Genomic DNA, 14893 nt, shown 5'->3' with positions numbered 1-14893 from the left:
TCCTTTAACGTTATATGCTAATCTGATTCATATTTTCATGCAATCATGATTGCAGAGAGTGTAAGATATTTGTACCGAGGATAAAGCCATAACCTACAGTGTGGTCATAAGAAACTGTAGAGTAACACTGCTGTTTTGGCTGTGGATTTTAATTCAAGCAGTAACCTTGTGATCAGCGTTCTGAATGTTAGCTGTTATTTAAGCGTATGCACATATCTACTGTGTGCACCATACACTGTGTGCACAATTATTAGGCAAGAGAGTATTTTGACCATATCATTTTTATGCATATTTTCCAACTCCAAGTTGTATAAACTTGAATGCTCTTTGGAATTAAGCATATCGTATTTCTGTAATGAGGAAGGATGTGGCCTAAGGAGATCAACACCCTATATCAAGGTGTGCAGAATTATTAGGCATCTTCTTCTCCTCAGGCAAAATGCGCCAAAGGAAAAAAAAAAAAAAAGAGGTTTAACTGTCTCTGAAAAGTCAAAAATTGTAAAAAGTGTTTCAGAGGGATGTAGCACTCTTAAAATTCTTAAAATTTCTTACAATTTACCTGGAGTGCCCAGAAGTACAAGGTGTTCAGTACTGAAACATAGCCAAGGTAAGGGAGGCTGAAACCCGACCACCACTGAACACGACAAATAAGGTGAAATGTCAAGATTGGGTCAAGAAATATCTGAAGATTTTTCCAAGGTTTTATGGACTGATGAGATGTGAGTGACTCTTGATGGACCAGATGGACGGGCCCGTGGCTGGATCAGTAACGGGCACAGAGCTCCACTATAACTCAGACGCCAGCAAGGTGGAGTTGGGTACTGCTGTGGGCTGGTATTATGAAAGATGAGCTAGTTGGACCTTTTTGGGTTGAAGATGGACTCAAAATCAACTCCCAAACCTACTGCCAGTTTTTATAATAAGACACTTCAAGCAGTGGTACAGGAAAAAGTCTGCATCTTTCAAGAAGACCCTGATGTTTATGCAGGACAATGCTCCATCACATGCATCGAAATACTCCACTGCATGGCTGGCCAGTAAAGGCCTTAAAGATGAAAGAATAATGACACGCCCCCTTCCTCCCCTCACATAAACACTACTGAGAACTTGTAGGTCTTCTTAAACGGGAGATTTACGGTGAAGGAAAACAGTCCGACTCACTGAACAGTGTCTGGCAGGCTGTGCACGAAAAGTTGATCATCAACAGATTAAAAAACTGACAGACTCTGTGAACGGAAGGCTTATGACTGTTATTGAAAAGAATGGTGGCTATACTGATCATTTTTTTAATGGAAATTTCAGAATTGTTTATTTGTAAATTTTGAGTTGTTTATTATTCTCAATTTAAGAGATGTCTGTTTTTCATTTAGTTGTATGTTAGTTCTGCACACTAAGAGTTGGCCAATAATTATGCACACACAAATATTCTCCTAAGAAAGCCAAAACCTCACATGTACTTTCTTAAATATTCTGGTTTGAGGTTGTTTAACATTTTAGATTGACAGAGAGCACTGTAGTTGTTCAATAGTAAAATGAATCCTCATTGCTTAGGAATTATGGCCCTTCTTGTCTCCTCTGTCTCTTCAATTTCAGGGGGCTATGAGTAACATTCAGTTGAACAGATGGCTGCTGAGATGTTCCCTGGGCAGCTGTGTATCTGAGCCCTGTCAGGTCATGCAGAAGAGCTCCAACTAAAGGTCCAGACCTTTAGTCTGACATTGTCTCACCTGTTGAGTACCAAAGAGGTATGACTGTAATAGGCTATTATCACAATGAAAATCAGAATGAATCAGAGAAACTTTTCAGTTGTGGCTAGAGAAACATTAGATGTAAAAAAACAAAAACAAAAACCCTGTACCCTGTTTGGTACATTTTTAAAAAGAATATGAGCAAAATGGTGTGTTTAGCAGTAGAGGGCAGCCTAGTGAACCATGGAAGACAACAGTAGTGAAGGTTTGAAGAATGCTGCAAACAATACAACAATACAACCTGCACTGTTCAGGGACAAAGTCTTACAGACAGATGAACTTGAAGGATTACAAGTACTAGAGGGACAAACTGAGAAAAGTGTAGAAAAAAAGGACACATGATACAGAACATGTCTCATTTGTGGGAACATGGGAGTGTATGGGACTGCAATGGTTTGTACTGGACAGTATGGGAGTGTATGGGGATGTATAGGATTGTATGGGACTTTTTGGGACTGTATGGGGATGTATAGGATTGTATGGGACTTTATGGGAGTGTATGGGGATGTATAGGATTGTATGGGACTTTATGGGAATGTATGGGGATGTATGGGGATGTATAGGATTGTATGGGACTTTATGGGACTGTATGGCTGCCACTAGATTTGACTCATTTATCTTTATCTTTATGAAGTGTGTAGTGTACAGAAGTATCGAAGCATTCCTCCGAACACTCCGAGGCCCGCACTTCACCTCAAAGCACAACCAGGGCCCTGAAACACAGCCATAAAGCAAGAGTTTCCAGGTGAAACAGGGATACATTTATTGACTAGCCAAGTCAGTCCCTGACAGCACGCATGCCACTTACAGATGGAGAGAATGAGAACAAAAGTAATGAAACAAGCAGGAAAACAGCTAACGCTTCCCAGTTAGGAGGGTTACGGAAAGATGGATGGGTGTGTGTGACTGAGACTCTGCCCTGTACCTTGCTGGGTTTCCCAGCCAACTGTCAGAGAGAGAGAGAGAGAGAGAGAGAGAGAGAGAGAGAGAGAGAGAGAGAGAGAGAGAGAGAGATAGAGAGAGAGAGAGAGAGAGAGAGAGAGAGAGAGAGAGAGAGAGAGAGAAAAAGGGAGACTGTGTTAGTTTGGAGTTTTGTTTGGCTGTGATTCAAAATTTGTATGACTTTTTGTGTGACCTTGTTTTTCCCCATTTTTGGACTTTGGCTTTGCCCCTCCTGCTTCAGTAACTGTGTGTATATACATATATAGATAGTGTGTAAATATTGTCTGTTTGGTGTTTTGGTGTTGGACACTGGTGGTAGGGAGTGACTGCCATTTTTGCTTGGTGTGGGTTTTGTCTCTGTTTTTGTGTCAGGGAGTTAAGAAAGTCTGTTGTATTTCTTGTGGTGTTAGTGTGTAGTTTTATTTCATTAGTGTGGTTTTGGTTTGTTATTTTGGCTTGGGTCACTCCTGAAGACATTTGCACCAGTATGATTGTTTGTTTGTTTTATGAATCATAACCTTTGTAAAATACACTGAAAAAACCTTCCATTTGTGCTTCTGTTTGTTTTGTTGCTGCTCACTTTTTCACAACTTCAGTTACATTAGCCGTTTGTATTTCTTTTCCTTGTTACGACCTCACAGCCCAGGCGGGGTCGTAACAATGGGAAGACGCATGTAGGGATTACTGTCGGTCCCAGAACTGTTGCATGCAGGAGGCCATCTATTAAAAACAATTCACAAGGAAATACTAGACGTGAGAACCCAGCGACTTGGGTTTACCAGGAGAACAATAATGTTTAGAAAGGACTGTGATCGCACTGTCGGATCAATTGTCATATGCAATTGTCATACTAGGGTCAGACTACTGCTTCAATTTCCCAGAAACAACTTGTTTGCGCATTATAAAATTTTTTTATTACTTACAGAAATGACAAAAATGACCGAATCAGCACTATGCTTACTGCGCTTAGTGAGACAGCTACTGGAGACCAGTGTAAAAACGTTCACTGTTCGGCACACGTCGCTGAACTTCGCGGCGATTCCCGCTGCGTCGCAGTCGCGTAGACCCTATATTTGGAATCAGTCGTGATAAACGTCGCCCCGACCGGTACAAACTGGCTTGGGGAGACGGGTGGTAATATTATGGTCGCAGAAGCCGGTTGTGTGCTAAAGTCTCCCTAATGACAGAACATTTAGTGAGCAAAAATACTCCCTACTCCTTATACTTCACTCTCCAATCACATCGCAACTTTAAATATAAGGAACGGTGCCCTCTGTTTTTGCGGTTACCCCATAACTGCTTGAGTAGACTAATTTTAGTTGATTTAGCAACTATGTTAGTGAGGTAACCGCAGGCATATAGCTGCTCAGCCATATCACCTGTATCACGTCGGATATATAAGACACCCTTAACTTCTCGGTCTAATGTCAGTGCACTGAAGGTCGCCAGACGCTTCAACTCGGAATTCTGCTGTGTCGCGTGAGCGAGACCGAGCAAGCACGCGAGAGCGAGCACTCTCCGTGGGGTCACTGAGGATAAACAGAGAATAAGACTGAAAAGCAGAGTGAAAAAAATATCAGAGACTGGCGGGGGTGGAGGGAGGCGGAACAAACCGGTGTACCCGGATACACGCTGTAACGGCTCGCCCGCACTGCAGATTAACTCTTGTGACGCCAAGGATGCTCAGTATTGGTGAGTACGAGCTATATCACACACTCTCTTCTACATCTATGATTGTGACAGAGTTCCTTTTTTGTAGACAGCGACAAATAGACCGCTTTTTCCCCGCGACGCGCCAATTCTTGTCCGCTGTACGTTGACCGAGACCGCAGGCTTGAGACACATCATCCAAGCAAAGTACGAGTGTGGCACAACTCAGTCTCATCCCTGTCTATCTCAGGGCTCTTCTCTGTTGGTCATGCATAATGTCATGCATTCTGCCTGCATTCCGAGCTGCAATGCCTCAGCCACACAGAAAGGCGAGCGAAATGCCCGTTTCAGCACTAAGGTCAGGACAGCGCCTCTTACCGCGCATCTGACCTCCTCACGTTTACTTCGCTTTCACGCATGGGCAGCTGTCTGCTCCATTACATGCATTTTCACATGCTGACAGGTGTGTTCAATATATTCCGCAGCGAGAATGATTTAAGGATATGACATCATTGGAGTATTTCATAATACATCATAACTTTAAAAAAATGAACCATATTTATGCTTACCGAAGAGCTCAGTTACCGTCCGAAACTTTTTCTGGGGTAAAAATCGAGTGGGATATTAAAATACGTTACCGTTCCTATTATTATTATTATTATATTACACTCGAGGCGACGTCTGGCTAAACAAAGACAGTAGCTAACTTCCTACGTAAGAGAACATTAATTGTGTAGAGTAGTTTCAGGTGATTTTCTCATTTCTGATTATTAAATATTCAGTTTCCGGGGGGATAGCTTATCACGCGCCCTGTGTGAACTACAGTAAGTTCTTTTATAATGAACACGTAACGCCTCTTCAGTCCGGGAAGGATTTTCACCGCGTTAAGGTCATTATAAAGAGGACTTGGGTTAAGACTAATATGCTAATAAGATTAATGTGCTGATATAGTTGCAAAATAATTTCGCTTAGACCAGCCTACTTATAGCTGAAACAGGATGTTGTCAGCTGGGGTCAACCTTTTCCTGGGGTCGAGCAGACTCGAGGATCAGAGGAGTGTACTTAGCACCAAAGGAGTCAATGACAGTACCAAACTCAAGAAAATATTAATAAATAAATAAATAATAAAATATTAAAAAATCATACTATCTTCAAAGTCTGTGAGAAAAAAAGAGGCAAAAGGTGATGTCTGACTATTCTGATTAAATAACTCACTACTTTAGTAAACGTTTTGACAGATACCTTCGTACTTTTACATAACTAATAATTTAAATGACTATTTTTGCTTCTACTTCAGTAATTATTATTTTAAACTAACAGTACAGGCTATAAGATAACCAAACACAGTGTACCATTCACTAACACTAGCATGTTGGTCATATATACACGGACACTTTTCCTTTTCATGAAGTCCTGCAATTTGGAAGAAAGTTTATTTTAGTCATATAAGCTCAATTCAAGATAAACTGGATTTTGGAGGGGGAAAACCCTCTTGGTTTTTGACTTTATGTTTATTGTGGTCAGTGATGGTCTTCATTGGAGAAGCCTGCAAAACATTTAGTGTTTTGATGCATACTTTTAGATGCTGAACGTGCACTTGTCATTGCTGGGTTTGAAACCTTGCTGGGTTGGGGTTCGCTCAGGGTTACTGAACGTAGCCGTGCTCAGTGTAAACTTCCCACACAGACCTACCTCACTAGAGTTAAAAGAACAGCCTGTTACCACCACTAGAGTTAAAGCACACCATTAACAGTCTCAAAGTGTACGGGGATGTTCACAATGTATTAAAAGACAGTTTAGTTATGGGAAAGACAGTAATGCAGATATTGACCAAGTACAATATATTTCAGATTTTATTTCTGCTGTTATTGTATATATTTGCAACATTTGAGGTAGCATTTGAGATTGCATGTGAGATGGCATTTGAGGAATCTGAGCGAGTTTCTCAGGTAATCTGTGGTGGTTCCTCAGATAATCTGAGGTAGCCTTTTTGTGTTTGTCTTGCAGGGTCTGTGTAAGCAGCGTTCATAGATGCCTCTGTCAGCACTCATTAAAGGAGCCGTGTCCCAGCGTGACCCCGTAATTCCCCTCGTGCTTCTGTGCAGACCGAGCTCAGCATCACCCAGTACAACCACCAGGGCCAGGAGAAGCACCAGCCATTTCAGCTCAACCACACTGGTCCTTCTGTGACTGCGGATGTGTCCGTCATCTTCCCCCAGCACACATCCTTCCCTGCGTGCCACTGCCGACCGCACTGTGACGGACACGCGCTCCTCAGCCTGTCGCGTTGCAGCGTGGAGAGCCAGGCCATCCAATCCAGCGTGTCGTGGTCTTAGCCGAGGGCGGGCTGCGTGTGCCGGATGCAGAATCTCTTCGAGCAGAACTTAGACATGGCCACAGCTTTGCTCGCGGGGGAGAAGCTGAAGGAGCTGATCCTACCTGGCTCCTCACAGGACGAGAAGGGCGGCGCACTCGCCGGCCTCATGGTGCAGCTCAAGCTCGAGCTGCCCTTTGACCGGGTTGTCACCATAGGAACGGTCATCATCCCCATCCTGTTAGTCACCCTGGTCTTCACACGGAACTTTGCAGGTTGGTGCTTGTGGACAGGTTTTCTTTCAGGCCTCAGCCAAAGGTACAAATCAGTTGTTGAGTGATGTCAGATATTTCTTCACGCATGTTTTACCTTGTGAAACCTTACCCACACATCTGGCTGCTTTTAGGGGTTTTTCCCCTATAATCCTAGTATCTGACTTTTCAGATACTAGGTCCCCACATACTTTGGTCCTTTGGTCTTACTAGGTCCTTAGAAGACTTTAAATATTTACATTAGCTTGCGCACACACACACACACACACACACACACACACACACACACACACACACACACACACCTGTTTGTTATGGAGTAAACCACTCTAATGATATGGGAAAGGTTGATTTTTAGGATGGATGTGTTCTTTTTAACTAACAGGGTCTCCATAGCCTAGCGCTGGGGAGATTACGTATGCAGTGCTGAGTTTGGTGAAAGGGAGATCAGTGGAGAGTTTAAAAAGGGAGGAGGGTGAAGGAGAGAGGAGAGGAAATGTTTGGTGGTGGGGGGGGGCTGTTTTAGGCTGAACGCTGCGTCAGTTTGACTGCATAGCAGCACTGGGACTTACCACAGAGTGGTCAGGACACGTACATGCCGGGTGTGGAGGCACCAGATGGGTTAGTGTGAACAAGATCATACCTGAGAAAATACCTGCACAATAAAGGACGTATAGACCCAAACACAACAGACCCGTGGGAGACGTTATGGTGGACACATGCAGAGTCGGAAATAAATTTAGATTATTTAACTGTAATATTCTAGTGAAATCCATGCAAGACCAAATACTTTAGGAGCTATTTTTCCATAGTATATTCCATTTTCCATATCTTTTGCAATATGTATGGATGTTAGTACGTGCTGCATTTTCTTGGAGTGATGGAAACCTTGTTTTCATACCTTCTTATAACCCCACCATACCAAGATACATGCAGCTGCGGATTAAAGGGGTTAGGATAGGCAACGGAAAACCGTGCGACCCGTTTCATCCTCTGTTCGGCTGGTACAGGGTGGTGTAAGTAATGCAGTAATCACCACACATCCATCCGTTTGTGCCGCGAGAGATTCTCAAGGCTGAATGGTTCATCTGCTGTCTGAGGCGCAGCACAACTATTTAATTAATGGGAAATTGATGACAGTCTTTTTCCCTGGAAAATACATCTGGGCCTGACATGAGTAGCCTGTCCTTGCTTTCTGTTACAGTATCTGATATGTTGTTTAATGTTTGTCAGCACACCTTAAGGACAAGCTTCTAAAATAAGCCTCTATTATTATCCTGTTGTTGTTGTTTTTTAAGAGGAGTCGATATACTGCTACACCCCACACAACTTCACGCGTGACCAGGCGCTCTATGCCCGAGGCTACTGCTGGACAGAGCTCCGGGACGCCATTCCGGGAGTGGAGCCTGAATTCCGGCCCTCGCTGTTCGAGCACAAGTTTCTGCCCTACGCCCTGCTGGCATTTGCAGGGATCATGTACATCCCGGCTCTGGGCTGGGAATTCCTTGCTTCCACCCGCCTCACCTCCGAGCTCAACTTCTTGCTGCACGAGATCGACAACTGCTACCACCGGGCGGCCGAGGGACGGGCGCCCAAGATTGAGAAACAGATCCAGTCCAAAGGGCCGGGCATTAGCGAACGAGAGCGGCGCGAGATCATCGAGAACGCCGAGAAAGAGAAAAGCCCCGAGCAGAACCTTTTTGAGAAGTACCTGGAGCGGCGAGGGCAGAGTAACTTTTTAGCCAAGCTGTACCTGGCGCGGCACCTGGCCATCATCTGCCTCAGCTCCATCCCTATCTCCTACCTGAGCACGTACTACGCTCGCCAGAGGCAGAACGAGTTCACCTGTGCTCTGGGTGAGCCGCCCGACGTCAGCAGCGTGCCCGAGCTGCGTCTGAGCGTGAACTGCAAGCTGCCGGCTGTGCAGCTCCAGCGGATCATGGCCGCCGTGGATCTGGCACTGCTCTGCGCGGTGAACCTCATAATCCTGCTCAACCTCCTGCACCTGTTCGTGGTGCGCAAGTCCAACTTCGTGTTTGACAAGCTGCACAAGGTGGGCATCAAGACGCGGCGACGCTGGCAGAAGTCGCAGTTCTGCGACATCAACATCCTGGCCATGTTCTGTAACGAGAACAGGGACCACATCAAGTCTCTGAACAGGCTGGACTTCATCACCAACGAGAGCGACTTGATGTACGACAACGTGGTGCGACAGCTGCTGGCTGCTTTGGCCCAGTCTAACCATGACGCCACGCCCACTGTGCGAGAATCCGGGATCCAGACAGTCGACCCCAGCATCGACCCCTCTGTGCTTGGCGTGGGCGAGCTGGGAGCAGAGACGGTCATCAAAAGACCCCGGAAAAAGATCAAGTGGATTCCCACATCCAACCCTCTGCCTCAGCCCTTTAAAGTAAGTGCATATGACAACACAGGTAGCATTAACCTAGCAATTCAAACGCAGCCTGAAGACGCGCCTATTTGTGGAATATTTAAAAGACCACTGACCCTGCTCCTGTGTTGACTCACTGAAACTCTAGTACTTGTTTACTGCACTGATGTTGACTAACAAACTCTAGTACTTATTTTAGGGTATTGTTTACTGCTCCTATGTTGACCAAATCTAGTACTTATTGTTTATTGCACTGATTGCTGTCTGTTCCAGAGCTTATATGTGTTTTGTACTTCTAGCCATCAACATTGATCCTTGTATTTCACCAGTATTCGAGTTCATTGGTATCTTGGACTCTAACCTACTGTACTGTACTAGGATATAATCTATGAGGAAATGACAAAGCACTTTTGTAAGTCGCTCTGGATAAGAACGTCTGCTAAACACCGTAAATGTAAACGTAAACATATTTAGCAAAGTGTCAGAAGGTCAGTTGCATTGCAGCAGATACAATACTGATCCAGGCCCCAGAAGCTCCGTGTAATTTGGACAACTACTCCAAAAAAAGACCGCACGGACTGTCCCCCAGTGTCGGAGAGGTATCTGCTACTGGTACTGCTCATTCCTGCTTGGTCAGCTAAGTAGTCAGAACCAGAACAGGTTTCTAACTGGTCCTCACTCACTGTGTTGAGGAATCAAAGCAGCACTTTCCTTTCATGTTTTATGAAGTGAGGAAATGAGTGAGAAATCATGGTGTGCAAAGCCCAGCGAGGAGTCTCAGTGAAATATCTATTAAATACTGCAGCGCTAAACACCCTCTCATAACTCAGCTCTTTCAGCTCTATCAACACTACGTTTAAAGTGCCTTAGAAATGATGCCAACCATGCGAATATTTCAGTACTTCAAGAGTCATGCAAATGAAATCAGCACAATCACTGTTTGTGTCTAAACGACTGTGCAGGAACCACTAACACTGACTCGTCTGGAGAACAGCATCAAAGCAGACAAACCCAAGCCTGTACGTCGGAAGACCGTGGCGGATAGCTTCATCGCACCTCTACTGGACAACAAGAACACTCAAAACCCTCCCAAAGGTGAGTGGCAAACTCATACTCAGAGAACATTCCAGAATGACCATGAGATCCCTCCAGCAGCTCCTAACCAGCCATTTAATAGTGGAGCATGTTTAATCAACTTTAGTCAAGCGAAATTCAACACACACACCCACGCGTGCACACACACACATGCGCGCACACACTCAGAGCTAGCACGTATTTATTCCATGTCTTGATCTTAGCAAGGTCTTGGGTGGGGTGTGGGGGGGAATTGTTTGACAGCACTGTGCTGACGACCTCATATGACATCACCACCCCTCGCAGTACAGCACACATCACCTGATCACCTAGAGTTATTATCTATTGGTTTGATGGAACAGTTGTGACATTCAACTGTTTATCCTGTTTGCCATGACTTTTTAATAGCCGCAGAAACAAACAATGGAACAGAGAAGAAGCACACTCGTAATTTCTCCCTGGATGTCCATCCATATATGTCAAACATCTCAAAGCCTAAATCAGAAATGACCAACCCCCAGCCCCCAGCTGATGTCCACTCCATGGACACTGTGTACCTCGACGGAGCTCACTCTGTAGTCCACATCTCTTCTGCCCTCAGTGGTAACTGTTTTCTTCCGCCCTCAGTGACCTTGTGGTTAATGAACTATAGTTAAATGTTTTTAGCTTCTTCTAGAGTCTTGTCTATACAGCTTAATGTCACTAATGTTGTAGAACCATTAATCAGAATGATCTTTATGCCATTTTTGTGCTTTAACCTTTAGAAAAGAATGAGCCCCCACCTCAGTCTAGCACCGCTGCCTTTTCCATGGTAACCCTCCCCACCACATCCTTTTTGAACGGAGGGACGGCTGGCTTACATCTGCCCGGGTCCCCTGAGACCATGGAGCCTGCGAAACAGCTCCCTGAGTCTGAGAGCCAGCCCGCATCCTACAGCTGTAAGGTCTCACATCCACTGCTCAGCATCCACCACACTCTGTACGAGGAGGAGGAAGACGACCGGGAGCATACAGACAAACTAGTGGAGAGACCTGGAGAGCTTATCACTGCAGGAGAGTGCTGATGGCGCACGCACGCACATACACACACATGAGTGCAAATACATGCATGCACCCACACACACACACACACACACACACACACTCAAGTGCACGTGCACATACACGAACACACATGCACGCATACATGCACATGCACACAAACACACACACACACATATACACACTCAATTGCACATGCACGCGCGTGCACACGTGCACACACACACATACACAGACACACATACTCAAGTGCACATACACGCACGTGCCAGCACACATATGCACACACACACTCAGAGATAGCACATACTTATTCCATGTCTTGATCTTAGCAAGGTCTTGGAGGGGTGGGGTGTGGGGGGGAATTGTTTGACAGCACTGTGCTGACCACCTCATACGACATCACCACCCCTCGTGGTACAGCACACATCACCTGATCACCTAGAGTGCTTTAGTTGGAAACAGTAAGAATTTACACTGTCCATCGAGAAGTTTACAGAAGACAACGGAGCAGCTTTACATACAGAATATACAGGTTCCTTAAACAATGCTTCTCTGCATACCAGACACCAGTTATTATGTAACGGATATGATGGAACAGTTGTGATGGAACACTTGTGATGGAAGGTCATTTCACTTGCAAGGGGAATCCTTGGTGCTCACTTAAATGGAATGTTTTCCTGAGACATTCCATAGGACAAGGGTAGGAACATGAATGAAAATTAATTCTAATGAGACTGTGTTTTATAGACCTCACTAAATGTGTGTCCTGAATCAAATGCACATTTCCCACAAGATTTCACTTTATTTTACTGCCATTCTGTTGCCAACCTGTTGTGGATTTCAAAAGATATACAACGCAATATATTTATTCTTAAATTATGCAAATGCACACTATATTTATTGTTGCAATAAGGTGTCTGTTTGAAATATACATGCCGTACATACGGAACATATGGACACATCACCATTTACGTCATGCCATCCTTATTATGTCCACAGAACACGATGAATTCACGTCCATGAAATGGATACTGTGATTGTGTGGTGTAATGGGACATATTTACAGAAGCAGCACCAGACAGGGCGTCTGTCTGACGCGGCTGAAGCCGCAGACGCCGTCTGCTACCTCTCCAGCACTAGCAGCAGCTGAGATTCCATGAAGATGGCCTTCCAGACACACCTGTAACACTCGCGCGACCGTGAACTCATGGATTTGTGTAGAGTCTTACACAACCTGTAAAGATCATGGTTACAGCATTTGAAATAATTTATGGCACGTTGTCCTGACAGTAACAGTTCATAATTTTATCTGCATAATACATGCCTTAATAAGCACTGTATTATAAGGCCCCCGTAATTAGGAATTAGATCCATTTCCAGCACTCCCATAACACCAGTGCAATATTATGACTACAACTGTGGAGGGAACATGGAAGAACCAAAACTTACTGAGATGTATTCCTACATATGATCAAAGAATGATGTTGTCTTACTTATAAATAGCTACATAATTCAAACTGCCATCCGTTCCTGAGCAGTCTGTCCACGGATGTCCATCTGACAGTGTCTGTATTCATGGATCAGAAGAAATATGCTTATCCATCAGAAGGAGAAGGTCTGATTATCAAGCCTCATGCATAATCAGACAGAGCGGTCTCTTAGTACTGGCATAACAATCGCTTGGTTTAAAGTTGGTTTACTTGGTCTGGTTTCCAGCTGCCATTTGTTCATTTTCATGCTGTCATATCACAGCCCTTTGAGGAATTAGGAGCACTTCATTATACTGTAGATGAACTTTGAGTACTCTGCTTTTTCTAAAGTATACCAACAATATTGCAAACATAACTAAGTCATCATATGAATTATATACTGGGTGTTCATACCCAGTTGCATTAATGAGTTGAAAAATGACTCATAAAAATATGGCTCATAAATACCACCTTGTTTGTCCTGCAGAAGTCAGTCCTTTACTGGATCTCAGTTATACACACAAACACATTTAATTGCATTTAGAATATGAATTCTAGCTAAAATTGGTCTGATTAGTCTTTTTGTAGACAGGCCAGTGGTACTTCTGTTGGGATCAAATAGAGATTAGTGTTATCAGACATATTCTTGGCTCAAATGATCATCCCTTGTGGGGATATCACTGGGAAATGTTTTGAATGTATGTAGTCATGGTGTAAAAAGTATTTTAAGAAAATAAATAAATAAACAAATAACTTGGCTGACTGACAAATTATAAATTTCTCCTTATGTCAGAGTTGAAGATGATCATAAACGCATACCCATAGATCACAGTACCCTGTTTCTAGGCAACGTTCTTTCTGGCATAGAAATTATGTTGATTGAATTTGAAGAAACATTTTCCTAAACAGCTTTGGTATTTCAGAAGCTATAGTCACTTCTGACTCTCCCAAATTAAAAACATCAGTCTCTATGAATGTTAAGTTTAACCATCAGAGTCTGTAATGCACAAAAAACAGGTACACAATATTGCATACATTAATTAAATATATTTTCCTTTTTCAAGTTCTATAAAATTGTAATACATTTAAACTAGTTTTCATCAAGCTATGTGCATTACTGTAAATACGGGTATAAACATTTTAAATAAATAGATGATTTAATGATTTTCTTTTATGCCATAGAACATCTAGACAGTAACCTCAATAGTATTCACACAGAAAAGATAAAATACATGGTTTTTCATCACTAAAAAGTCTAATGTTCCATTCTAATGTGTAAATAATCTCTACTTATGTGTTAAAATAACATAACCTTAAAATAGGCTACTGTAGAAAATAATAACAGACAAAAATTAGAAGCTATTCCATGTGTCAAGGTATTAGTAGAGGCACTGAGGTAAAAACACAAACCCATAACACTAACAGCATAATTACTAATACACCAACACAAACCCATAACACTAACAGCATAAATACTAATACACCAACACAAACCCATAACACTAACAGCATAAATACTAATACACCAACACAAACCCATAACACTAACAGCATAAATACTAATACACCAACACAAACCCATAACACTACCAGCATAAATACTAATACACCAACACAAACCCATAACACTGTATTAAACCCAATTTAATGGGGCACATATCCAGTAAAAAGACCTAATATGTTAAGTTTTAACCTGGATTATTGAGTATAACTACATGACAAACATTAGCGCCACATTAATTCCCTTCAGGTACTATGTTTCCCATAATGACTCAGCATCTTTCCAAACACTTGAGCAGCTAACACTTTCAGTCAGAGCCAGTTTCACTGCTCACTATACAGAGCTAGCATTTGAAATTTACCTACACTAGTATTTAAAAAGCAAGTCAACTATGAAGACAAGGTAATAATAACATACATTTTAAAGATAGCCACTTATAACCATTTATCCTACCAAAAACACATATTAGACAACTGTAGCAAAGGCACTTG

At 43.1% G+C, this 14893-nt stretch overlaps 1 protein-coding gene across 1 annotated transcript; it reads left to right on the top strand.

The window, feature by feature from the left end:
• The first annotated feature begins 4303 nt into the window (after positions 1 to 4303).
• Positions 4304 to 13661, top strand: panx2 (pannexin 2). The gene is made up of 6 exons (XM_027024159.3): positions 4304 to 4382; positions 6348 to 6929; positions 8225 to 9336; positions 10278 to 10410; positions 10798 to 10992; positions 11154 to 13661. Exons 2-6 carry the CDS (start codon positions 6701 to 6703, stop codon positions 11450 to 11452), a joined length of 1968 nt encoding a protein of 655 aa, XP_026879960.2. The 5' UTR covers positions 4304 to 4382; positions 6348 to 6700; the 3' UTR covers positions 11453 to 13661.
• The last annotated feature ends 1232 nt before the right edge of the window (positions 13662 to 14893 follow it).

The sequence above is a fragment of the Electrophorus electricus genome, chromosome 6 (genome assembly GCF_041902795.1).
Source record: "Electrophorus electricus isolate QZ-2024a chromosome 6, ASM4190279v1, whole genome shotgun sequence".
Classification (NCBI taxonomy): domain Eukaryota; kingdom Metazoa; phylum Chordata; class Actinopteri; order Gymnotiformes; family Gymnotidae; genus Electrophorus; species Electrophorus electricus.
This window is presented reverse-complemented; position numbering and strand designations above follow the sequence as displayed.